Source organism: Macaca nemestrina, chromosome 16 (assembly GCF_043159975.1).
Source record: "Macaca nemestrina isolate mMacNem1 chromosome 16, mMacNem.hap1, whole genome shotgun sequence".
Classification (NCBI taxonomy): Eukaryota; Metazoa; Chordata; class Mammalia; order Primates; family Cercopithecidae; genus Macaca; species Macaca nemestrina.
This window is the reverse complement of record NC_092140.1, coordinates 2,732,591-2,757,900: the sequence shown is the minus strand read 5'-3', so window position 1 is coordinate 2,757,900 and position 25,310 is coordinate 2,732,591. Positions and strand designations below refer to the sequence as shown.

At 50.5% G+C, this 25,310-nt stretch overlaps 1 protein-coding gene across 3 annotated transcripts; it reads left to right on the top strand.

The window, feature by feature from the left end:
• Positions 1-665: 665 nt before the first annotated feature.
• LOC105485283 (testis expressed 29) lies at positions 666-25,120 on the top strand. Of its 3 annotated transcripts, none has more exons than XM_071081016.1 (5): positions 672-1,318; positions 8,306-8,416; positions 22,276-22,345; positions 23,559-23,734; positions 24,509-24,924. In XM_071081016.1, the coding sequence occupies exons 1-5, from the start codon at positions 1,261-1,263 to the stop codon at positions 24,652-24,654; spliced, it is 561 nt and encodes a 186-aa protein (XP_070937117.1). In that variant the 5' UTR covers positions 672-1,260; the 3' UTR covers positions 24,655-24,924. The 3 variants fall into 3 exon arrangements, with proteins under 3 accessions (XP_024649707.2, XP_070937117.1, XP_011745859.2); XM_011747557.3 differs by lacking the exon at positions 24,509-24,924 and adding an exon at positions 24,955-25,120 and having other exon boundaries at positions 677-1,318; XM_024793939.2 differs by lacking the exon at positions 8,306-8,416 and having other exon boundaries at positions 666-1,318; positions 24,509-24,940.
• The last annotated feature ends 190 nt before the right edge of the window (positions 25,121-25,310 follow it).

The window sequence follows — 25,310 nt, the reverse complement described above, 5'->3', positions numbered from 1 at the left end:
GATGCTGTGAAAGTGATTCCATTTCTCTGCACAAAATCTGCTAGTAACTCCCTGCTTTGCTCAGAATAAAGGCCACCATCCTCACTATGACCCACGTGGTTCCATGCCCTGCCCTCCTGCGGCATCCGGGCTCCTTGTGTCTCTCAAGTCGCCACACCAGCCTCCACCCAGGACCTCTTCGTGCTCCCTCGTCAACCCCAGACACACCTTCCTCCCTGGAGGCTGCCTGCCCACACCGTGGCGAGGGGCAACCCCTGCCCTGATGCACCTGGCCCATGGCCCGGGTCTGGTCTGAGGCAGCTACGTCGCTCTGTCCCCTCCCCAGGAGGGAAGGGATTTGGTTTTGTTCCCTGCTGCACCCAGTGCTGGCTGGCAGAGAGGGGTGTCCCAGGAAGGACCAGGACACAAAGGAAGGGAGGATCAGGACTCAAGCGCCTGTACCCACAAACTTGGTGGGCCAGGGGCGGGGGTGTCCGGCAGGGAAGGTGGGACTCAGCCCGTGCTGTCCCCAGCAGCGTCTTGCTCCTGGAACTCCCTCCCTACATCTGTTCATCCGAGTGGCCTTGGTCCTGGATGCAGCCAGTGTTCAGGTGGACACCGCATGGCTCCGAGGGCCTGTGTGACGCCCACGTGACTTCACGGGGCTGTGTGATGTCAGCGCGGGCGGGGTGGGGTGTGCCCAGTCTGGTCCCACAGCTCACAGTGAGCGGCAGTCGGTTGTTTAACCTAAAAGGTGTTTCCCACGTGGAGTGGGACTGAGAGGCCCGGGTGGCTGCAGGGACTCGCCTGGGACGCGGGGCGCAGGTGAGTCGACGAACGCCCCCTCCTGGTGCGAGCCGCCCGCGCCCCGGACGTCCCGGACCCCGCCCGCGCGGACCGCCCCGTGAGCCGGGTGTGCTCGGCCCCGTCTGACCGCCCCGTGCGCCGGGTGTGCTCGGCCCCGTCTGACCGCCCCGTGCGCCGGGTGTGCTCGGCCCCGTCTGACCGCCCCGTGCGCCGGGTGTGCTCGGCCCCGTCTGACCGCCCCGTGCCCCGTGCGCCGGGTGTGCTCGGCCCCGTCTGACCGCCCCGTGCGCCGGGTGTGCTCGGCCCCGTCTGACCGCCCCGTGCGCCGGGTGTGCTCGGCCCCGTCTGACCGCCCCGTGCGCCGGGTGTGCTCGGCCCCGTCTGACCGCCCCGTGCGCCGGGTGTGCTCGGCCCCGTCTGACCGCCCCGTGCGCCGGGTGTGCTCCGCCCCGTCACCTGCCCGTGGCCGCGGCAATGAAATACGTGCCGGAAGTGAAGAAGTCGCCGCCGCACCTCCTGAAGCAATTCACAGGTGAGGAGGGAAGGCGCGCGGTGCGGGCGGCGCGGGGAGGAGCCGTTTCAGCCCCTGGCGCGGACGGGGGGTCCCGGTCCCAGGCCTGGTTAGGAGGGAAAGGCAGAAAAATGCGTGTTCAGAAAATAACCTGGGGAAACGCCGTGAAGTCTTCATTTTTGAAAATTGTATTACAAAATACACCTGAATCGGAGGTTTTCTAGCTGAAGAAGCGCATTGAACTATTTCCAGGGGGTTCACGGGTCAAAGGCATTCCGTCCATGAGGTGCTGAAGATCCACTTCAACTAACTTGGTAACTTTTATCGTAGGAGTGACTTTTTTATTAAGGAAAAATATTTATCAGCAATGAAGAAGCTCCCCCTTCCCTTTCCCCACCCAGGAGACTGACCCAAAGGCAGACACTCACCACTGGGGCTGGAAGGAACCACCAGTGTGGGATGTGACTTATCCCACATGTGCTGTTAGTGTGCATAGATTGGGGGGGATGGTGACAGTGACTTACAGTCAGGAAGAGGAAGATTCTGGAAGTTCGCGCCTCCCCAAGAGAGGTGGGAGATGCCACCTTCTGTGGCTCAGGTTTACCTGCAACTTGAACGTTTTTTTCTCAATTGAGCTTGTATTCATGAGATGCTTTTATTATAATAATAATTTTAAAAAAAGAAAAAAAAAGAAAATTGATCGGGTGTGGTGGCCTGTAGTCCCAGCATTTTGATAAGCCAAGGCGGGTGGATCACCTGAGGTCAGGAGTTCCAGACCAGCCTGGCCAGCGTGGTGAAACCCTGTCTCTACTAAAAATACAAAAATTAGCCAGGCATGGTGGCGGGTGCATGTAGTACCAGCTACTCGGAAGGCTAAGGCAGCAGAATCACTTGAACCTGGGAGGCAGAGGTTGCAGTGAGCTGAGATTGTGCCACTGCACTCCAGCCTGGGCAACAAAGCGAGACTCCGTCTCAAAAACAAACCGAGAAAATGAAAGAAAAAGAAAACAAAGTAGCTTATTTGGGATTATTACCTCTGCTGGGAGGGTAGGCTAGGGAGCGCCTCTCAGGCTGGCCAAGATGCTGGCAGCCGCTGAGCACCTGCCCACAGGAGCACCCGGCCCTGCAGCTCTCGGAGGGAGAGGGCAGCCCAGGTGCCAGGAATGTGTGGCATCTGCCAGCCTGTGAGGCTTTCCAAGGCCACCAGGCTTTGTCACACCCGGGGGGCAGCTGCCTCTTTGGACAGGAAGAGGGGTGTCCACAAGAGGGGTCTTTGCAGATCCTGATCCAGATGCTCCCAGGGCAGAGTGGGAGGCCTGCGCCTGGGGCCCCCGAGGGAGCGGATGTTCTTGTGGCCGGCTGGGGTGGCCCCTCTCATCTTCTGGCAAGATGGCCCCGTAGGCAGGGCAAGCACAGGGGGAGAAAGCAGTCCCTCTTTCAGGCCCTTGGGGTCACCCTCCTGGTCTCTGCTTCAGGGCTGCAAGCATTGCAGCTGTTGTGGGTACAAGCTGCTGCTCCTGGGCCTGGCTACCCCGTCTCTGAGGGGCTGTCAGGGGCTGCTGGAGGCTGACGCCCCTTCTCAGGGAGCATGGGGCTGGTGGGGGTCATCTCAGGTGTGCCAGGTCACCCAAGGCACAGCCCAAGGTGACCCTGGGCTGGAGTCCTCTCACCTTGCCATGGCCATGCCCAGGCCCCAGCATCTGGCATCTGCATGTGACACTCCTGTGTGCTCCCCACACAGCCTGTCCTCGTGACTGAAGGACGCATGCAGGGTTAATAAAAGGATGCATGCAGGTTAATGCAGGATGATAAGCGTGTCCTTATCATCCTTTGCAGACTGTGGCGTGGCTGTTTTGTGACTGTTTCTGTTCCTTTAGGGGTGTAGGGAAGCTGTGAAATGACAAGGCTGGCGTTGTCCTGGCCTGGAGCTGGCTCAGATGTCTGCGCCACTGGTGGCCTCAGCGGGCAAGTGGGGAGCTGGAACCTTTAGCTACAGTGGCCGGCCATGGCCCTGCTGCTCAGGCCCTCTCTGCCGCCCACCCCTGGGTCTGAGCCCAAGAAGCAGCCCAGAGGAATTCCTCCTGTCCTTCTCTGCACAACTTTGCAGATGTGGAAGAGGCTGTGTGGTCGGGTGCGGTGCAGACTCTGGCCTCCAAGCCCACCCGCTCCACAGCCTCTCCCCATGTGGCTGCAGAGCCCTGCATGCCTCCTCTTCCCTGCAGCCCTGCTGGGCTTCCCCATGTCCACACTCGCTCATCCTGGACAGGAGGCAGCTAGGCCTCCAGACAACCCCATAGCAGGTGAGGGCCTGAGGCTGGCTCCCGGGGCACCATGTTCATGGCCCTGGACAGCGGGCGACCTGGGGGTGAAGGAGTGGAAATGAGGATGGGAGGATGACACGCGGTCCCTGGGGAAGAGGTGTGTGCGGGACCGCTCATCCCTGGCCGGAGGCTCTGCCTTACTGGGGTGATGCAGCCTCACCTGCTGTCAACTGCTGCCTAAAGGTTAATGTCATCTCCCTCCCTAAATAGTTTCCGCGAAAGCACTTTTAAACTGTGATACACTTTCTACACCGCTGTGTGTTCTTCTCTGAATGACTTTTATGAAAGAGCGGGGACTCGAAGCCACTGGCTTCTCCTCAGGAGTCTGTGGACATATTTGGACTCTCTGTGTCCGAATTCCGGGGATCCGTGGCCCTGCATGCCCCAGATCCCCATCCATGGTTCACACGCGCTCCAGACAGGAACCGCTACACACATGAGCCTCTGCACACACCACGTCAGCTCCCTGAACCTGCTGTGATCCCTGCCCAGCTTCCTCCTCCTCCTTCTCCTCCTCCTCACCTCTCCTTCCGTGTTCTGATGCTCAAACTCCGGGAGAACTGGCGTCTTCTGTCCTAAGATAACTTGATACGCAGCTTCAAGCTTGGTGTCAAGAACATGGGTCTCCAGTTTCAGAGATTTTTACGTTGTTTATGACATCTGCTGTGGAGACACATGCAGCCAGATTCCGGGTGGTGTCACAGCTCGCAGACAGAAAGGGGTGTGCAGGCCGGGCCTGCTGAAGGTCCTGGGTGCTGGTGGCAGTCGTGACCGCATGCGTGTCTCTGGAGTTCCCACGCCACATTTCCTGTCACCACTGTACTCAGAATCTTGTGTTTTCTTCCCGCCTGGACTGTCTTTGGAAACCTGTCTGTGGTCGGGTCTTGCTGTCCATGGCCACGCTGCCAGGAACCCGGAGCTGGGACATTCTACTGGGTCACCAGGCAGTGTGGCTTGGAGGTGTTCCCTGGAGGCCAGCCCGATGCCTGCCTTTCTAGGGGAGCAGCTCCCAGCAGGGAGGCTGAGCCTCAGGAGTGCTGGAAGCCTCCATGGTGCCATGAGGGCATGGCTGCTGAGTCTGCCGGCTGCTTCTCCAGGAGGCAACCATGGTCTGTCCCCTGCTAACCGACTGCCTCTTCGGGAAACCAGGTGGCAGAGGGACTCCGATGGGGAGTTAGATCGAGGACTTGGCGCTGCCCTGAGAGTCTCTGGACTTGGTTCCTTCCCTAGGAAGAATTCCTGCAAGTGTGCATTTTACAGAGAGAGGGGAAGGGAGGCGGATGGAGCACAGGAAGTAGAAACGCCACGGAATTGTCAGCCACATTTAAAATGGTGACGCCTCCCTGCCTGGATCATCAGCCACATTACAAATGGCGACGCCTCCCTGCCTGGATCATCAGCCACATTACAAATGGCGACGCCTCCCTGCCTGGATCATCAGCCACATTACAAATGGTGACGCCTCGCTGCCTGGATCATCAGTCATGTTAAAAATGATGATGCCTCGCTGCCTGGATCATCAGTCATGTTAAAAATAATGACGCCTCGCTGCCTGGGTTGGCAAGCCTTGGCCTCAGATCTGCACCTCTCTGGGCACCATGCCCCTCCTGAACCTTCCTCTCCTGCTGCAGAAGCAGCAAAATGCGGAGTGAAAAGACTTTCCATAGCCTTAGAGAAACAACAGAACATTGACCGCTGCGCGGGCGTGGGCGTGTTAGAAGCCCCAGGTGGTGGCCGGTGGGAAGTGGGATGAGCGAGGGAGTGAATGGCAGCCCCACTGTCCCTGGGGAGCAGTGACTTTCCTGGGCTTGCTCTCCATGCAGATGGGGTGACGGGACAGACTCGTGGGACGAGCTTTGAAACTTCACTCCACGGGCCCCCATCTCACCTGGCCCCCCTGAGCCGGGATGGCTTCTCCCAGGAAGCCCTCTGCTCACTTTAGATTGATTGATTTAACCCCAGTCTCATTTCAGTAGATCAGGAGGAACGCGGTTGCCCTGCCATCCTGAGGCAGCGCCTCCCGGTACCCACAGCCCGGCCCAGCCGATGGCTCCTTTCCTCCTTCCCAGCCGCGCCGTCATGACTCTGGGAGAGCACAGGGAGAGAGCCAGGCAGTGAGCCCCCGGCTCAAGTTGCCCTGGCTATGGTGCGGGGGGGCGTGGAGGGCCTGCTGGAGACACCACTGCTGGTGCCAGTGGCTGGGCGTCCAGTACCTGTGCAGTGGGCGAGCTGCCAGTGATGTTTCTAGAGGGAGCAGGGAGCTGCATCAGCCCTGCCGACCCCCCACCGCATGGAGAGCTCATCTCGGCGCCTTTGGCAGCTGTGTCAGCCCTGCCGACCCCCCAACATGTGGAAAGCGCACCTTGGTCCCCTTGGTGGCTGCGACCTGGTCCCTGCCCAAAAAGCCTCAGCTCACTCCAACCTCAAAGCCTGTTATGGGTTGAGGAGGAGGGTGGAGGGCCAGGCTAGGAACGGAAATGTGTGGGAGACTTTTCAGGGGCTAGTGGATTTTAACAATGCATGGTGACGTCGTGGAGGTGCATGTGGGAAAATAACGGTGGGTGTGGAGGGAAAACGGGACGCGGGGAGGAGGCGGGGAGGACTGACCGGATTTGACAGCTGGGCGGTCAGATGCGATGGGGACTGAATTTTTAAAATGAGAAATAACGTATGAACGTTTGTGGAGTGATATTGAAGAAAACAAATCACTTTATGAATAAAAATAATGCCTCGTTCAGTGGCATATTTCCTGCCCAGGCTGTTTGCTGAAATTAAACATCCGCTGTCACCGCAAGTCTTTAGAAACCTTTGTTCTCTTGGCTTTGTGAGCAGACGTCCCTGTGCTGCTGGGGCTGCTTCTCCCACGTCTGGGGACGGTGGGGAGGGTGCTGGGCACCGTGGTGAGAGCAGGACCCTGAAGCCAGAGGTCACTGTGGATCCCGGCTCCGCTGCGTCCAAGCTCGTGGGATCTTGGGTTTCATCTGGATCTTCCCAGATGGGGTGTAAGGGCCTTCGGGCATCACGAGCTGGGCACTGGCTGGTGTCTGATGGGGTGGAAGAGCCTGCAGTATCCTGAACCGGGTGCTGGCGGGTGTCTGGTGGGGTGGAGGAGACTGTGGGCAGCGCGAGCCTGGCGCTGGCGGGTGTCTGGTGGCGTGGAGGAGACTGTGGGCAGCGCGAGCCTGGCGCTGGCGGGTGTCTGGTGGTGTGGAGGAGACTGTGGGCAGCGCGAGCCTGGTGCTGGCGGGTGTTTGCTGTGCCGTTGCTGTCATCATCCGCGTCAGAAAGCGGAGGCAGTGGTGGACTCTGAATTCTCCAGGAGCTGCCGGTGGGTGGTGTCTGTGAGGTTCCGGCACTGTGTCCATCCTGGAATCGCACCCCAGGAAAAAGGCCGTGGCACCTGGACGCCCTGGGAGCAAAGCCCTCCTAGTCACCCGCTGTAGACACATGGGCTGCTGCAGAGAGCGTGGGAGACCATCTGTCCAGCCACAGCCCGAGACCAGTCACCCATCGCAGGCCCCTCTGAGCCTGGCTCTGTAGGACCTGCCTGCTGCTGTGGGGCCTCTCCCGGCCTCCCCCGACTGCTCCCCACGTGGGAGGTCAGCGCAAACCACACACAGCCGCCCCATGCAACTGAGGGAGGAGAGGGTGGCAGCAGCCGGTGACTTTGGCCTGCCCTGTGCACTCTACCTTGGCAGGTGGGGCATCGCCTCGGCAGGGCTCCCGTGTCCAGGACGCTTCTGACAGAGGGCGAGGGCTGCAGCCGCGGCTTTTGCAAACCTGGAATGGGGGTGTCTTGGGAAGGAGAACCTGAAAGACTAAATCAACCCCAAGGAGCACAAATGAGGTTCCTCAAGGGTCAGGAAGGCCGGGCAGCTCCCCTCTCGGCCCCTGTCCTGGAGGAACAATTTACAGAGGTGCCGGGGAAGGCCCCCAGTGGCTTGGGTGCAGCCTTGGCCTGGGGCACGGAGCCCGGCTTTGTGGTACCGCAGTCCACCCAGCAAAGGTCTCTGTGGGCACTCTGGGCCCTCACCTGCAGGAACCCCCTTCATCATCCAGCCCAGTCCCTCAGTGGCCCACAGCCGATGAAGGGAGCCGCATCCCTCGGGGCTGAACATGTGTGAGGCTGCTGAACTCTGCTGGAAAGGGTCGTCTGCCAGGAGCGGTCCCCGCCCTGCTTCCTTTGCCTCCCAGGGCGCACCACACACTCATTGTCTCCCCTTTGGGTCAAAACCGGCATTAAACTTTCTGTCCTTTTGATTCAAGTTTTAAAATTCTGAAATAATCCTCAGCCCATGCTGCTAATTCTAACTCCCGTACGCTTAAGTGTGAAATAATTACACGTTCCCTCCCGAACTCCCAAGTACCCATTGTGTGAGCCCCGCGCCTTCTGTGGGCTCTGTCGTGCGCCGTGCCTGGCGCTGCTGCTCGGAAACGTATTATCTCCTAATCGTTAGAGGGCCCTGCATTATTCTGTGTAATTAACTTGACATTATTTTGCTCAGAAATTTAATTCATTCTGGATCTTAGTTTCAAATAAAGATTTGCATGATGCATAATTTAGAAAAAAACAAAACCACAACACAAACCCACAGCTGCTCCCCACACCGCTTTCCAGGTTCTTTAGCGGAGAGCGGGGTTGCTTTGTCTTCGGGGGTGACACATGTGTGTGTCTGTGCTTTTGCAGTGTGTGACATTCCTCTGCATGACATTTGTGACTACAACGTCTCCAGGGACCGATGCAAGGAGCTCGGGTGCTGCTTCTACAAAGGCGTCTGCTACGAGAAAGCAGTTCCCAGTGAGTAGGCATCCCGGCCACCCCACGGCGGAAGCTGAGGGAGCTGGTGACCATGCTGACCGCCGCCATGCCTGTCTCCCTTCCCCGGGGTCTCTGTTTGCTGGAAACACCTTTGTATTGTTCTCTGGCCACACTCTTCTGCTCCGTCTTAGTGGGGGCAGTAGACTCTGAGTGGGGTCTGAGCTGGAGGGCCTGTGAATGTGAAGTAAGCCACCAGAGGAGTTCCATTCCCAGATGGGCTGGGCAGGGCATGGACGGGGACGGATGCAGACCCCCTTCGTGGAGGAATTTGGCCATTCTGGGTGGTTGCAGAGGCTGGATTTGAGGAAACAGTGCTGCAGAAACATGTGGTGGTGGCAGGGCCCGAGCCAGTGGCGAGGTGTGGGGTGAGCCCATCAGGGTGGAGTGGACCTTGTCCGCCACGGGCTCTGTGAGGACAGCAGAGACGCTTGGCCCTGACTGGGGACTCCGTGGGTGGCTTCAACGTTGGACTAGAAGCCAGACCACACATGAAGATCTGCTGGTAGCCCCTCAAGCCCCTCAAGCAGCACGGGGGTGAAGTGAGGACAACAGACACCCAGTGTGTGGGGTGTGGGGGCTGGAGGCGCTGCCACTCCCCATCCCCATGAAGGCTTCCGGAGGGGGGCGCGCCCTTCAGAGGACCGTGGCTAGTTGTAAAATGTGTTCGAAGGGAGGTGGGAGGAAGTTAAGAAACCAGAATGGCGTGCGCATGAAGGGCATCGGGCCCCGCCTCCTCGGCATGTTCTCGCCTGTGGGCGCGCCGGCCTTCTGCGTTGCTGAGGTCTTCTCGTGTCCCAACTCTCATCAAGGCCCACGGGAAGCTTCATGTGTTTCCTTCCTTGTCCTGTGGAGGCCCCTCTTGGAAATGAGGGTAAAGGGGCTCTTTGTGCTGCGTGGGGAGGGGCGGACAGCAGCATAGGGGGGATCGGCCTGCACAGTGTGCTCTTGGGAGGGAACAGTGCAGCCCTTGACGATGGAGATGCTGGATGTGGCCGATGATCTCTCACGGCTTTAGGCTTCCTTGGAGATGAGTTCCAAACCCTCCCTGTCCTAGGCCACTCTTTTCTCCACCCCCAGCACCCCAAAGTGAGTAAAGGCCCCTGGCTTTGTGCAGCTCAGGGCCATTTCTTCTTCCTTTTACTTCTTTCTCCTGCATTTCCCGCTAGACTGAGCCCTCAGAGACCAGGCACCAGGTCCTCTTCATTCCCTGTACCTAGTAGGGCTTAGAAAGTCAGGAAACGTTAGTGACTGATGGGAATGAGTGACTGATGGAAATTTCTGAGTAGTGCCCTGCTGATGGAACCAAGCGTGAGCTCGGCTGCTCACCGCTTGCAAAACCCATAACAAATGAAGGGAGAGTGACTTTATTTCCAAAGCTAGCAGTGGGGAAGTGGCTGACTTGCGCTTCCAACTTTAGGCTCGGGAGAGGGGCTTAAAAAGAGGAACTCAGAATGGGAGGCACGTGGAGGGGTGCTACTCAAGATCTGAGGGTCTCGTTCCGGTGGCTGTCTCAAGCCGTGGCCCACCTGGAGCGTGGGGTGGCGTCATCTTGATGGATGGTTGTAGACTCACCACCTTCAGGGGATCTCTGGCATTTTGCAGCTGGGTCTCTATGCTTGGTCTATCTCAAGATGAGCCCCTAGAACTTGTAAGTAAGCCCATAATTAAATACCAGCACACAGTTAGATAAAATGTGCATGGGGCTAGGGGGTGCGTGGTGAGAAAGGGAGACCGTGGTATTGAAAAGAAAGTACATTTCAAGGCTGTATTTTAAGACTAAGGAGAACAAAAGTTTTCCGCAGTAAGCTTTCTGCATTGTGAGACTAGGGGAACAAGAGAAAAAGGAAAAAAAGTTTTAAAATTCATTTTCAGGCTAGACCGTTTGATTACATGGGGACTGCCCAGTCCCACAGACATAAAGCTTTAAGCCAGCTCTTCTGAGATGAAAGGGATATTCTGGGCACAAAATCAGTCAAGAAAGAAAGTGCTGATGGGATTCTGGCTTGCTCCAGGGAGGATGTCTGTCCTGCTTCGTAGTGAAGATTTGGCACCTCATCAAAACAAGATGAATTTTGGCTCCTCAGAGGCAAACGAGAGGTCACAATGGATACCACTGATAGTTGGGAAGGTTTTCTGAGGACGACGGCTCCTGCAGATCTTGGCTTTAGAGACTCAGGACCAGACCCCTTGCTGTCCCAGCCTCCACTTCCAGGAGCCTCTGGGATTCCCGGGATCCCACACCTTCCTCTGACTCCAGATGAAATCAGTTGGAACTTGCTTCATTTATTATTTTTACTAAGATACTATACCATAAGATTCACCTTTTAAAGTATACAATTCAGTGGCTTTTAGTATACTCACAGTGGTGTGGTCATCGCCATTAACTCCAGAACATTTGCACCATGTCAGAAAGAAACCCCATGCCCATCAGCAGTCACGTCCCATCCTTCCCTCTCTCTGGCCCCTGGCAGCTACTCATCTCTCTATGGACGTCCGTATTATGGACATTTCATATAAATGGAACCACGTGACTTGTGGTTCTTTCACTTACATAGTTCTCAAGGTTCGTTCATGTTTTAGCAGCTATCAGTACTTCATTTCTCTTTATCGTTGAGTAATTGTCCACTGTATGGATGTGCCACATTTTGTTGACTCATCTATCAATTTATAGACATTTGGATTGTTTCCACTTTTTGGCTATTATAAATGATGCTGCTCTGAACATTTGTATATAGGTTTTTGTGCAAACATGATTTTTATTTTCTTGGGTATATTTCTAGGAGTGGAATTGCTGGATCATATATTAACTCTATGCTTAAATTTTTAAGGAACTTCCCAACTGTTTTGCAAGGTGGCTAGACCATTTTCCAGGCCAATTAGTAGCATATGAGAGTTCCAGTTTCTCCACATTCTCACCAACACTTGTTGTTGTCCTTTGGTTTATAGCCATTGTAATGGATGTGAAGTTGTATCTCATTGTGGTTTTGATTCGTATTATTCTAATGAATAATGATGTTCACCATCATTGCATTTTTTTGGGGGGGGCTATTTGGATATCTTCTCTGGAAGAAAAGTCTATTCAAGTCCTTTGTCCGGTTTTAAATTGGGTTGTCTTTTTATTATGGAGTTGTATGAGCTCTTTATGTATTCTGGATATTAAACTCTTATTAGAAATATGACTTGCAAATACTTTCTATTATTCTCTTATGTCTTTTATTTTTATTGAGTTTCTGTCCATTTTCTCCATTTTTCCTTTTGTTGCTTGTGCTTTGGTGTCACATCTAAGAAACCATTGCCTAATCCAAGGCTGCAAAGATTTATACCTGTAATATCTTCTAGGAGTTTTATACTTATAACTCTTACATTTTGGTCTTTCGATCCTTTTTGAGTTAACTTTTGTATCTGGTGCAAAGAAGGTTTCCAACTTCATTATTTTGCATATGGATATTCAGTTGTCCCAGCATCATTTGTTGAGAAGATTCTTTTTTTCCCATTAAATTGACACTGTTGTTGAGAATCAGTTGCCCATAAAAGTGAGTTTACTTCTAGATTCTCAATTCTATTCTGTTCATCTATATGTCTATCCTTAGCCAGTACCGGTTTTGATTACTGTAGCTTTGCAGTAAATTTTGAAATCAGAATTTGTGAGTGCTTCAACTTTGTTCTTCTTTTTCAAGATTATTTTGGTGATTATGGGTCCCTTGTATTTCCATACCGAATTTAGCTCATCAGTTTCTGCAGAAAAGAGGTCCTTTGGCAGTTTGATTGGGGTTGTGTTGAATCTGTATGTAATTTGGGAAGTATTACCATCTGAACATGATATTAAGTGTTCTGGTCCATGAACAGGAGTAGTCTATTTATTTCAGTCTTTAATTTTTTTCAATATTTTATACTTTTCAGGGTACTGATCTTGAGCTTCTTTAAATTTATTCCAAAGTATTTTATTCTTTTTAATGTTATTATAAATTGAATTGTTTTCTTCATTTTAAGATTGTCTATTGCCAGCATATAGAAATGTAATTGATTTTTGTATGCTGATTTTGTATATGGCAACCTTGTTGAACTTGCTTACTCTATTAGTTTTCTGGTTGATTCCTTAGAATTTTTTGCATACAAGATCATGGCATCTGAAAATATAGTTTTACTTCTTTTTTCCTAATCTGAATGCCTTTTAGTTCATTTTCTTGCCTAGTTTCTGACTAAAACCTCCAGTACAATGATCAATAGAATTAGGAATGGCAGAAGCTTTGTCTTTTTCCTGATCTTAAGGAGAAACTTTCAATGTTTCACCATTAAATACAGTGGTGACTGTGGGTTTTACTAGATGCCATGTATCTATTAATAGTAAATGCAAGAAACAACTTGGAAACACACAAGTTGAGAAAGCTTCCTCTTCTTCCTGCTTTGTTGAGTGTTTTTATCATGAAAGGGTGTTGGATTTTTTTTTCAAATTCTTTTTCTGCATCTATTGAGCACCTTAATGGTGACTTTTATTACTTCATGTGAATTTGACTTACTGTATACTCTTCTTTCATTTCATCCTAAAGGACTCCCTTTGGTATTTCTTATAAAGAAGTTTTGCCAGTGATGAATATCCTGACTTTGTTTATCTGGAAGGTCTTAATTTACCCTTCATTTTTGAAGCATAGAGTTGCTGTATATAAAATTGCTGGTTGATAGGCTTCCTGACAGCCCTTTGAATGTTTTTTCTCATTGCCTTCTGGCCTGCATGGTTTCTGATGAGAAACTGCTGTAAATTTTAAGGCTCCTTTGTATATAATGTGTCACTTCTCTCATGCTGTTTTCAAGATTCTTTGTCTTTTGCAGTTTGCCAGGTGTCTGGGTATGGATCTCTCTGAGTTTATCCTACTCAGAGTTCACTGAGCTTCTTGGATGTGTAGATTAATGTTAACCAAACTTAAGTTTTTACCATTATTTCTTCAAATATTCTTTCTGTTCTTTTATCTTTCTTCTCTGCCTCTGGACTTTCATTACGTGTATTTGGTAGACTTTATGGTATCCCACAGACCTCTAAGGCTGTATTAATTTTTCTTGGTTATATTTTCTTTCTGTTACTTAAACTGGATAATCTCATTGACCTATCTTCAAGTTTACCAATTCTTTTGCCTGCTCAAATCTGCTGTTGAGCATCTCCAGTGAATTTTCATTTCTATTATTGTACTCTCAACTCTATAATTTCTTTTGGTCTTTTCTTAATAATGTCTATATTTCTATTGATATTTTCTATTTCATGAATGCATTAGTCATTTTTACACTGCTATAAAGAACTACCTAAGACTGGGTAATTTATAAAGGAAAGAGGTTTAATTGACTCACAGTTCTGCATGGCTGGGGAGGCCTCAGGAAACTTACAATCATGCCAGAAGGCAAAGGGGACGCAAGACATGTCTTACATGGCAGCATGGTTGTGGGGAGGTAACTGCCAAACACTTTTCAACCATCAGATCTCATGAGAACTCACTCACTATCATGAGATTATCATGGAGTAAATTGCCCCCATGAGCCAACCACCTCCGACCAGGTCCCTCCCTTGACATGTGAGGATTACAATTCCAGATGAGATTTGAGTGGGTCACAGAGCCAAATCGTATCAATGAAATACTATTCTTATACTTTTATTTAGCTCTTTAGACATGATTTCTTCTAGTTCTTTGAATATGCTTAAAATATTTGATTTACAGTCTTTGTCAAGTAAGTCCAACGTCTGTGCTTCCTCAGTGATGATTTCTATTAATGGCATTTTTAATGTGTATGGCCATACTTTCTCATTTCTTTGTATGTTTAACATTTTTCTTTCTTGAAAATAGGACATTTTAGGTCAGATAATATAGCACCTCTGAGAATCGGGTTCTTTCACCTCCCCAGGTTTTATTGTTGCTGCTGTTTGTTGTTGTGGTTGTTTGATGACTTTCCTGAACTAAATCAGTAAAGTCTTTATTCTTTATGGTGTGTGACCACTAAAAACTCTTCTTGAGTAGCTACTAGTTAGCTAATGACCAGACAAAAATTTTCTTAGATGCCTGGAAACACAAGCCTCTCAGACTTTGCAGAGGAGTTCTGTGTGCTTGCTGAGGCACACCTTCAACAAACTCAGAATATTTCTAGCTCTGCCTTAGCCTTCACTTCCTGCTTATGCAGATCCTTAAGTCAGCCAGAGGTGAGGTCCCAGGGCCACCATAGGTCTTTCCTTGCAAAGCCCACAGCACTGGACATGTCCATGACCCTCTAGATTCCCAGGAATGTGTCAGAGCATTTCAAAGCTCTCTATGCACATCTCATTTCCCAGATTTTCATGTTAAGCTTGTTGGTTAGCCTCTTGTTTTCCCCCAACTGCTACCCACTACTTTAGCCAGTAAAACGATATTCAGTTGCTTCTGATTATTTATAACAAATGCCTGGGGAAAAAGCTGTTCTCATCGAATGAGCTCAGATCAAATAAAGATGATATTCCAAGGAAGCACCAGACAGATCAAATCATGACAACTCTCTGGCAATGGGGCTTTGAAGGAACTCCCACCCTATTCTGCCCCGTGAAGGAACTCCCACCCTGTTCTGCCCCCTGCAGTGGCTGCCAGGCTGCTGGATTTACCATGATTACAGACTGCTGATTTTCAAGCTACCATGGAGCTGGAGGGTGGGCAGGAGAGATGGGAACAAGGCTAGATAAAAAGCCCAAGCTTGCTCTTTTACTGAGATTCAGCTGTTTGCCTCAAATAAACAGATTTCCACAAGCTTTTGGTTAATTTCCAGACTTCTGAAAAACTTTCATCTGATGATTTTTACCAGTGTTCTCATTGTTTTTATGGGGGAAGAAATTGGTGGGGTGGGTGGGGGGGTCCTTGCTTTGCCATTTTTGCTGATATCATCTTGAAAGTTAATTATGGGCTTTACTGAAGCCCTAGTCCAGTTGTACATAACCAGTTAATGAGAGTTACAACAACAGGTAGTGCTTTTTCCTGAAGGAATCCATTATCCTTCACCTGACTCACCTGTCTCATTGTAAAACCCATGCCCTTTAGCCAGAATCTTACTTGAGAAGATCTTTTTGGGTTCCAGGCCTTCCGGTGTGGAACAGCCTCTCATACAGCTTCATTCCAGCAGCTCATCCTCTGGGGCATGTGGCAGTACTCCTGAAGCCAAGCTCATGGCAGTGGGTGCTCACTTGGCCGTGATTTGCTGCACTGGCACTTGTCATCATTTTGTTTTTGTTTTGTGAAATTGGGGCTTGCTGCTCACATTGCATATGCAGAGAGCAGCAGATGCTCACAGTCGCACTCAGTTCATTTCCATCATAGAGTTGGACTTCTTACAGAACTCCAGATTCCAAGGCACTTATACCACTTAGTTTTTCTGAGAAGTTTACCATTTAAGTCTCCTAAAAGTGGCAAACATTAGCATCCAAAAGGTATTTAAGTTTATTCTTTCAGTCTTCTCCATATAATAATTAATGATCCCAATTTCCTCACATCCCAATGAAGCAGAGATCCAACCGTGTAACGTGGTGTAAATGCATCACTCCAGGAAGATCACAGCTAGGAAGGGAACGCACGTCCAAGCTGCTACTGCTGCTGCTTTTGCCATCTCTCCCATCCTCTGAGCACCTTTTCATCAGTACCGTGCAGGTGCTGGCCTGTTTGTAAATGTTGGCATGTATGTCGCACATGGCTTTAGTTAGAACAGTCGCCGCATGCCTGTCATCCATTTTTAAAGTGAGTCTTAATCCCTATAGCAGACTCATGACTGGTGTTACAAGAAACCCAGAAGAGAACACAGGCCCTCAAGAATGTTTTTGACTTGGAGAGGGCTCACTGTTTTGCAAGGGAGTATATCATTTTTGCATGGAAGCAGCCATTAAGTTCTTTCCATCATTCTAACTTTAATAGCTGTGTTGTGTGGCTGTGCTTTTTTTGACTCTTGACTTCTTTTGGGCCTGTAGGAAGAGCCTGGGCAGTGGGCCCTGCCTTGGGGCTCTCATTGTGCCCTCACATTACTTTTCATTTCTTTGACATCTTTCTCATTCAAAATGACGAATGAACCTTTGTACTGTGCAAGTTGTAGTATTCAGTGACAGGGTATTATGAGCTCTTTGTGCACATAATTCCATGTTATGAAAACCTTTCACCAACTTCTTAAATTGGCTGGTTTGAAGTGCACATTGTGTTATGGCATAATCTGTATTATTAAGAATATGAATTGGGGAATTAGCATTAGATCTTTCAGAAAGAATTGGGAATTCAAAGAGAAAGACTTGCCTTCATTCTTCGGTCTTGATTTAGGGTATGTTATTTAACATGTCATTTCTTCTAAGTATCTGACTTTAGTTTCTTCATGGGACTTGCTGAGATGATTTCAAAACTTTTGTTTAACTATATTTTGGGAACATTTACCAAGACGTTTCTTAAAGACAATAATCCTTTCTTCAATTGCTGCTGTTTCTGAAAGATAAACCAGACTTTGTGGTTCATGATAAGCCAAAGACATGGTCTGTAATAAATAGTGTTGCTAGACAGACACTGTACAGAGCACATCATTGAGGTTGAGTTTCCATCTTTAGGAGCTTGGCATCAATGACGAAGAACGTGAGCACATATGAAGATATGGGAGATATACTGACAGTGGAATACTAAAACACTGACTACATATATGTGTCTCTTCAACAGGACTTCACTCATATAATTTTGAATTTATTCCATGAGCTAAGACACAAAGTCATACTAAGGAATAAAACATTTCCTGGAGTTCAGGAATTTCAGGGTTACCTTCTTGCCTCATGAACGCTCTTAATTCACCCTTTCACTTTATTTGTGCATTTCGATTCAATCAATTCTGTTTGTTGAACAGCATTTAAGTGCAGATTCTCTGGGCAATCTCTAGGCCACCTCTCAGATCCATCCTCTATTGCTGTGTGACAAATTACCCCAAAACTTTGTGGCTTAAAGCAACTTAGAGGTTTTGCTGGATGGTTGGGTTCGAGTGTCTCGTGAGATTGTGGTCAAGATACCAAGTGAGGCTGCAGTCACCTGAAGTCTTGCTGTCTCAGATGACTCACTTTGCTGGAAGTTGATACCAGATGTTACAGGAAGATGATCACTTTGCTGGGAAGTTGATACCAGATGTTACAGGAAGATGACTCACTTTGCTGGGAAATTGATACCAGATGTTACAGGAAGATGACTCACTTTGCTGGGAAGTTGGTACCAGATGTTACAGGAAGATGACTCACTTTGCTGGAAGTTGGTACCAGATGTTGTAGGAGGATGACTCACTTTGCTGGGAAGTTGATACCAGATGTTACAGGAAGATGACTCACTTTGCTGGAAGTTGGTACCAGATGTTACAGGAAGATGACTCACTTTGCTGGAAGTTGGTACCAGATGTTGTAGGAGGATGACTCACTTTGCTGGGAAGTTGATACCAGATGTTACAGGAAGATGACTCACTTTGCTGGGAAGTTGGTACCAGATGTTACAGGAAGATGACTCACTTTGCTGGGAAGTTGGTACCAGATGTTACAGGAAGATGACTCACTTTGCTGGGAGGTTGATACCAGATGTTACAGGAAGATGACTCACTTTGCTGGGAGGTTGATACCAGATGTTACAGGAAGATGACTCACTTTGCTGGGAAGTTGATACCAGATGTTGTAGGAGGATGACTCTCTTTGCTGGGAAGTTGATACCAGATGTTGTAGGAGGATGACTCACTTTGCTGGGAAGTTGGTACCAGATGTTACAGGAAGATGACTCACTTTGCTGGAAGTTGGTACCAGATGTTGTAGGAGGATGACGCACTTTGCTGGGAAGTTGATACCAGATGTTACAGGAAGATGACTCACTTTGCTGGGAAGTTGATACCAGATGTTACAGGAAGATGACTCACTTTGCTGGAAGTTGATATCAGATGTTACAGGAAGATGACTCACTTTGCTGGAAGTTGATACCAGATGTTACAGGACGATGACTCACTTTGCTGGGAAGTTGATACCAGATGTTACAGGAAGATGACTCACTTTGCTGGGAAGTTGGTACCAGATGTTACAGGAAGATGACTCACTTTGCTGGAAGTTGGTACCAGATGTTGTAGGAGGATGACTCACTTTGCTGGAAGTTGGTACCAGATGTTGTAGGAGGATGACTCACTTTGCTGGGAAGTTGATACCAGATGTTACAGGAAGATGACTCACTTTGCTGGGAAGTTGGTACCAGATGTTACAGGAAGATGACTCACTTTGCTGGGAGGTTGATACCAGATGTTACAGGACAATGACTCACTTTGCTGGGAGGTTGATACCAGATGTTACAGAACGATGACTCACTTTGCTGGGAAGTTGATACCAGATGTTGTAGGAGGATGACTCACTTTGCTGGGAAGTTGGTACCAGATGTTACAGGAAGATGACTCACTTTGCTGGAAGTTGGTACCAGATGTTACAGGAAGATGACTCACTTTGCTGGGAAGTTGATACCAGATGTTACAGGAAGATGACTCACTTTGCTAGGAAGTTGGTACCAGATGTTGTAGGAGGATGACTCACTTTGCTGGGAAGTTGGTACCAGATGTTACAGGAAGATGACTCACTTTGCTGGAATTGGTACCAGATGTTACAGGAAGATGACTCACTTTGCTGGGAAGTTGGTACCAGATGTTACAGGAAGATGACTCACTTTGCTGGGAAGTTGATACCAGATGTTACAGGAAGATGACTCACTTTGCTGGAATTGGTACCAGATGTTACAGGAAGATGACTCACTTTGCTGGAAGTTGATACCAGATGTTACAGGAAGATGACTCACTTTGCTGGGAGGTTGATACCAGATGTTACAGGAAGATGACTCACTTTGCTGGGAAGTTGATACCAGATGTTACAGGAAGATGACTCACTTTGCTGGAAGTTGATACCAGATGTTACAGGAAGATGACTCACTTTGCCGGGAGGTTGATACCAGATGTTACAGGAAGATGACTCACTTTGCTGGAAGTTGGTACCAGGTGTTGTAGGAGGCCTCTTCTCCTCACCATGAGGGCTGCAGTCTTTCCCAGAGCAGTGGCCCAAGAGAGATCAGGGCAGAAGCGCAATGTCTTCTTCACCTGGCCTCGGGGGTTAGACTCTGGCATCTCCTTTGGCTCCAGGGATCAGCACTGTTCAGTGTGGGAACATCTATCTAGGGTATAAATACCAAGAGGTGAGAATCCGGAGGCCATCCTGGAAGCTGGTTATGGTAGCCCCGGATATTTGGAGGTGAGTCTGCCCCACTGTTTCCCCTCCTCAGGTAAGCAAGTTTCCACGGGACAGTCCTCATTTAAAGAAATAAGCCAGTTGATTGGGAGAACCTTCGACACGCGGTTTCCCAGTGTGCTCCTCGGTACGTGCACATGCCTGTTATCTGACAGCTTGCAACCCCAAGCCTCACTCCCTTCCTCCAGCCTCTCCGTGAGAAATTCTCATCGAGCGCCCATTGTGTACTTCACCGTTCCTTACCGAGGTCACCTCGGTATGAGGAAAATCAGATCTGGGTTACCCTCACGAGCTGGCTTCAACCCCCTCTCAGTTTTCTGACTTCAGTCCCCATGGAAAGAATCCTGGGCACCTCACCCATTGCTGGTGGCCCTGCGATGAGTCCAGGGAGTACGGATCCCGTCAGAAGCTGGCTCGTGTGCCCAGGAGGCCGCTTTTTCTGCACCTGTGGCCTCGCTTCTGGGGTGGGTTGAATTGGGTACACCCAATGCATGTGTTGAAGTTCAGATCCCTGGTACTTGTGAATGTGACCTGATTTAGAAAAAGGGTCTTTGCAGGTGTAATTAGGTAAGATGAGATCACAATGGAGTAGAGTGAGCCCTCTATCCAAAATGACTGGTGTCCTTGTAAAGAGAAGAGACACAGAGACAGAGAAACACAGAGGAAAGACAGCCATGTGACAATAGGGGCAGAGACTGCTGTGATGCTAGGAAGAGGCCAGGGAGGACCCTTCCCAGGAGCCTTTGAAAAGAACACGGCCCAGCAGACGCTTTGTTCTTGGACTTCTGGCCTCCAGAACCGTGAGATGATCCATTTCTATTGTGTTAAGTCCCCCATTGCATGGTGCTTTCTTACAGCATCCTTGGCAAACTCACACACCATCCAGAAAAATTACATCTGATGGTGTTGTTACTGCTTCACAACTCTTGGGAGTGGTTTAGCAGGAGGGGGAGGTGCGGGAATTGAGGGAAATCATGTCACCTGCACTAGGCATTTGCAAGTCAGCCAGTTTCTTTGAGAGAGTAAGAAAGCAACTAGAGAAAAGACTAATATTGATAATAATAACAACAATAAGAATTACTGTGTATATGTGATTAGTCAAGCACTTAAGAACTTTACTTGCATTCATTAAAAAATTCCTCACATCAACCCGATGGAAGGAATGTAGAAGAACAAACAGTAGATGAGGATATTATTTGACCAAGGACTCTGAGAGGAGTGATGCTCATGTACAAATATTAGGACTTGAGGGGGCCAAGTCCTGAACCAATGAGCCAACGGAGATCCAGACATCAGCCCTCGGTGCTGGGCAGTGCTGCGCCCCGCAGGCCTCTTGCACAGAGAGGGCCCTGCCTGCTGAGCAGTGGGAAGCCCCCCAGAAAGAGGCTCAAGAGGGGGCTGAGCAGTTCCTCCTCCCAGTTACCCCTGCCTTGGAGAGGCTGGGAGTACACTCACGCAGGGAAACCCAGGGTGGTGGGGCTGCCCCTCACGGCCACCTGGGGAGGCTCGACTTTTGCTGAGGGTGGGTTGGAGAAGGCACAGGAAACTTGGGGATTGCAGGAGACTCTTTTTTTTTTTTTTTTTTTTTTTTTTTTTTTTTTTTTTTGAGATGGAGTCTCGCTCTGTCCCCCAGGCTGGAGTGCAGTGGCACATCTCGGCTCACTGCAAGCTCCGCCTCCCAGATTCACGCCGTTCTCCTGCCTCAGCCTCCCGAGTAGCTGGGACTACAGGCGCCCACCACCACACCTGGCTAATTTTTGTATTTTTAGTAGAGATGGGGTTTCATGGTGTTAGCCAGGATGGTCTCGATCTCCTGACCTCGTGATCCGCCCGTCTCGGCCTCCCAAAGTGCTGGGATTACAGTGCTGGGATTACAATGAGCCGCCGCGCCCAGCCTAACAGGAGCCTCTTTTAATACAAAGAAGCCCAGTCAAGACCAGTGGGATTTGTCTATGATACAATAAGTGTTTTCTTTGTATTCAGTTTAGGGGAGGAATTGACTTGGGCATTGAGGAGCCATTTCCAGGGAGCACAGCAGGAACAGAGGGGCCAGCACCATCTATCTCTCAATGCACCCCCGGGGGTCAGGAGCCAGTGCCATCTGTCCATGCCCCTCCAGGGGTCAGGAGCCAGCGCCATCTCTCCACGCACCCCCCGGGGTCAGGAGCCAGCGCCATCTCTCAATGCACCCCCAGGGCTCAGGAGCCAGTGCCATCTGTCCATGCCCCTCCAGGGGTCAGGAGCCAGCGCCATCTCTCCACGCACCCCCAGGGGACAGGAGCCAGCGCCATCTCTCCACACCCTCCCGGGGGTCAGGGCGGTCACAAGGTGTCTTCTGGGTGGCGCTGACCACCACCTGGAGCTGCCTTTCACAGGGAGCCCTCATCTGCCTGCAGCGGCCTTTGGAGATGTCCACAGAGCTGTCTCCAGGAGACGCTGGGGAGGGTGGGCGAGGAGGGCTGACCATGGGCAGCAGTGCCGGGAGGGCCCACACCCCGCTCTGGGAGGGTTGCCTTTTCTTCTTCTTCTTCCTTTTCTGTTTACCTGGATCGAAATGACTTCGAATCCCACCATTTTTCAGTTTACGTCCACGTGTTCTCCGCCTTGATTGTGATCGTCGCTGGGGCCTTCGTCATCACCATCATCTACAGGCTGGTCCCTTTGTTCTTCATCAGGAGGGTGGGGAGGAGGGGCTCGCGTCTCCTGGCCGCAGCCTCCCGCCCGACTGGGCTCCTTTGGGCTTGGTGCTGCTGGGGTAACTGAGAACAGCTCTCTGTGAGCCTGGGAATGGGAACTGGCCAGGTAGGGAGGACCCCACTGATCTCCAGAGTGCTTCTTGATGACAATCCTAACCCACATTTAGTGAGCACCTAAGACTCTAAGTGCTTTGCTCAGCCTATTCAGCCCTCGCAGCCACTGACGATGTAAGTGCTCTTCCTGTCCCCAGATTGGGATGATTGACGCAGCAGTATCGAGGGGGTCCCAAGGCTGATGGATGGGGCAGTGCGGCTCTAACTCAGACTCCCAGTTGTTCCAGAGCCCCTGAAGCCAAGGCTGCCTGCACCTCTTGGCCTGTGGCCTTCGTCCTCATTGCAGGGTGTCAGGGTTTGGAGACGTCTCAGAGATGAGTCTACTCCCTCTCATTTTAATGGTGAGGAAATGCAGACCTTGGGGGCCAAGGCAGCAGGTAGCTGTCCCCAGGGCAGGGCTGGAATCCAGCATCTCACGCCCCGGCCAGTCACCTTTGCCATGAGCCCACTCTGTGTCGTGCGTACAAGCCCCTGAAATTATTCCAGTCTCTTTGTCAGGGAATGAGTAAAGCCATTTTCCTACCATGAGTGGTGCTATATGCTGTCTTATGTGTGTTAATCATGAGGATGAACCGGCAGTAGCCTGGAGTGCAACACACACCTTCCCCCGCCCGGAGCTGTTTTTGGGAGTTTAGCTGCCTCATACGATCATCTGTTTGGAGCCTGCACGAGAAACTAAAATGAGGCTGGATGTGGTGGCTCATGCTTGTAATCTCCCAGCACTTTGGGAGGCTGAGGTGGGAGGATCACTTGAGCCCAGGAGGTGGAGGCTGCAGTGAGTCGTGTTTGTGCCATTGCACTCCAGCCTGGATGACAGAGCAAAACTGTCTCAAACAAATAAATAAATAAATAATAAAAATAAAAAGAGAGAGAGAGAGAGAAAGAGAAAGAAACAAAAATGAGAACTATTACAGCAAAGCACTTACCTTAAAAAATAAGTATGCATGGTCAGGAACCTATGTTTTCAGAGGGATGTCCTGGCAGGCAGGAGGGGGGACCTGGAGAGTTTCCATCTGTAACTTCCCTGACTGTGATAAAACCCTCTTCCCATTAGAGTCGTTCGGGAGAGCAGGAGACAAAGGGCCGTCCCTACGGATGTCGCGCTGCCACACAAGTCCAGCAAAAAGGCGAAGGTGGCCTCATCCAGCAGCAAATTAGGGCTGAAGCCTCCGAGTCCTGGGCCTCCGGGTGCTCGGCCCTCAATGAAGAGTGACGCGGACAAGGATGATGGTGAGAAGCTTCTGGAATGATCCTCAGCCTAAGGTTGAGGGCGTGGTTCTGTTCCCTCGGGAGACCTTCCCTGGAAAGGGGCTCGGCATCTACACAGGCCCTTCAACCTCAGCGATCAGTGTTGCAGTTTGTTCAAAATTCAAATGTACCCAACACTGGAGGTTCAAGTTTGCAGATTTCCCTCTGTGAGTGTTGTCCTCCCCCTTCCCATCCCCTGCTGCCTCTCTGTCATTTCACCCTCTGGCGGGGCCCTCCGTGTTAGTGCAGGAGGCTCCTGGGGAGGGGGCGAGAGTCCCGAAGAACCTGCGCATTTGATCAGGTGACTTCCTGCAGGGAGGCTGCCAGGTTGCTGTGGGTACTCTCTGTGCACCCTGGCCACGTGGTGGTTGTGGTGGTTGTGGTTTTGAGGGGAGGCTGCAGGGCTGCCGTGGGCACTCTCTGTGGCTCCCTGGCCGCATGGTGGTCGTGGTTGTGAGGGGAGGCTGCAGGGCTGCCGTGGGCACTCTCTGTGGCACCTTGGCCACATGGTGGTCGTGGTTGTGAGGGGAGGCTGCAGGGCTGCCGTGGGTACTCTGTGCACCCTGGCCGCGTGGTGGTCATGATTGGAGAGGTGGATGATCACTCTATGCCTGCCTTGGTTTCCAGGAAGGAAAGTTGCTTGTATGTTGGTTTACCTGCTTTGAGGGCCCTGGGAGGTTGCTGGTTGCTTTTCCTAGATCAGCATCCTGCCAGGTTAGAGAAAGAAACATCTCAAATGGTAATCCTTATCTTCAGAGATGTTTGCACAGGAATACGAATGGCCTGGACTTATCCATTGTTACCAAGTAGACTTGGCTTTACAGGGACCATCAGGAAAAGCAGGAGGCAGGGTAAGAGGGCGACCCACGCTTGATTTCAGATCTGGAATGCCTGGCCCCTAACCGAGTCTGCGTCTGTGCGAATGAGGCTTTCCTGCAGGACCGATGTTTGCCGGGTTAAGGGAGCCTCCTGTGTGCGAGATGATGTGGAAGGAAGAGTGTTTTACTGTCTTAAAAAGATGCTTCTTCCCTGGAATGCACGGAGAAACACGGGGCAGCATATGGCAGTCCCCAAAACTGGCTTTTGAGTCAATCATTGACAATCGGACACCTTGTAGATGGGTTCAAAGACCCTGATGAAATCTTTTTGGGACTGCTGAATATTCCATTTGAAAAAACAATTCTTCTTTTCTAAAAATCTAGTAACAGTGACAATAGCAGAAACCGAAGAAACTGAGGACTGACTGAAATGCATGAAGAAGTGGAGATTGGCAGAATTATCCAAATGAAATGGTACAGCAGGTGCACTGTTAACAGTGTGATGGAATGACCACCCAATGAGAAAAAAATAAAGGTATTTTGAAAATTGCTTCTCGTCCGATGTTGCTTATCCATTGCTATATTTTTATCTTAGGAGAGAGAAAGCCTGTGGGGTAGGAGAGTGGGAGCCGGAACTTTCAGTTTTTAATGGCACTGCTTGTCACTAATATTAACACCATGGGGGCTCACAGCACGGGCTCAAGGTGGTGTTGTCGCAGGGTGGTCATGGTTGTGTGGGG

Excerpts from the sequence above, each read along its gene's own strand:
- LOC105485283 (XM_071081016.1), top strand. The coding sequence starts at position 1,261 with ATGAAATACGTGCCGGAAGTGAAGAAGTCGCCGCCGCACCTCCTGAAG. Across the intron at positions 8,417-22,275 it reads CTACGAGAAAGCAGTTCCCA|TTTACGTCCACGTGTTCTCC; the intron begins GTGAGTAGGCAT and ends ACCATTTTTCAG. Across the intron at positions 22,346-23,558 it reads GTCATCACCATCATCTACAG|AGTCGTTCGGGAGAGCAGGA; the intron begins GCTGGTCCCTTT and ends TCTTCCCATTAG.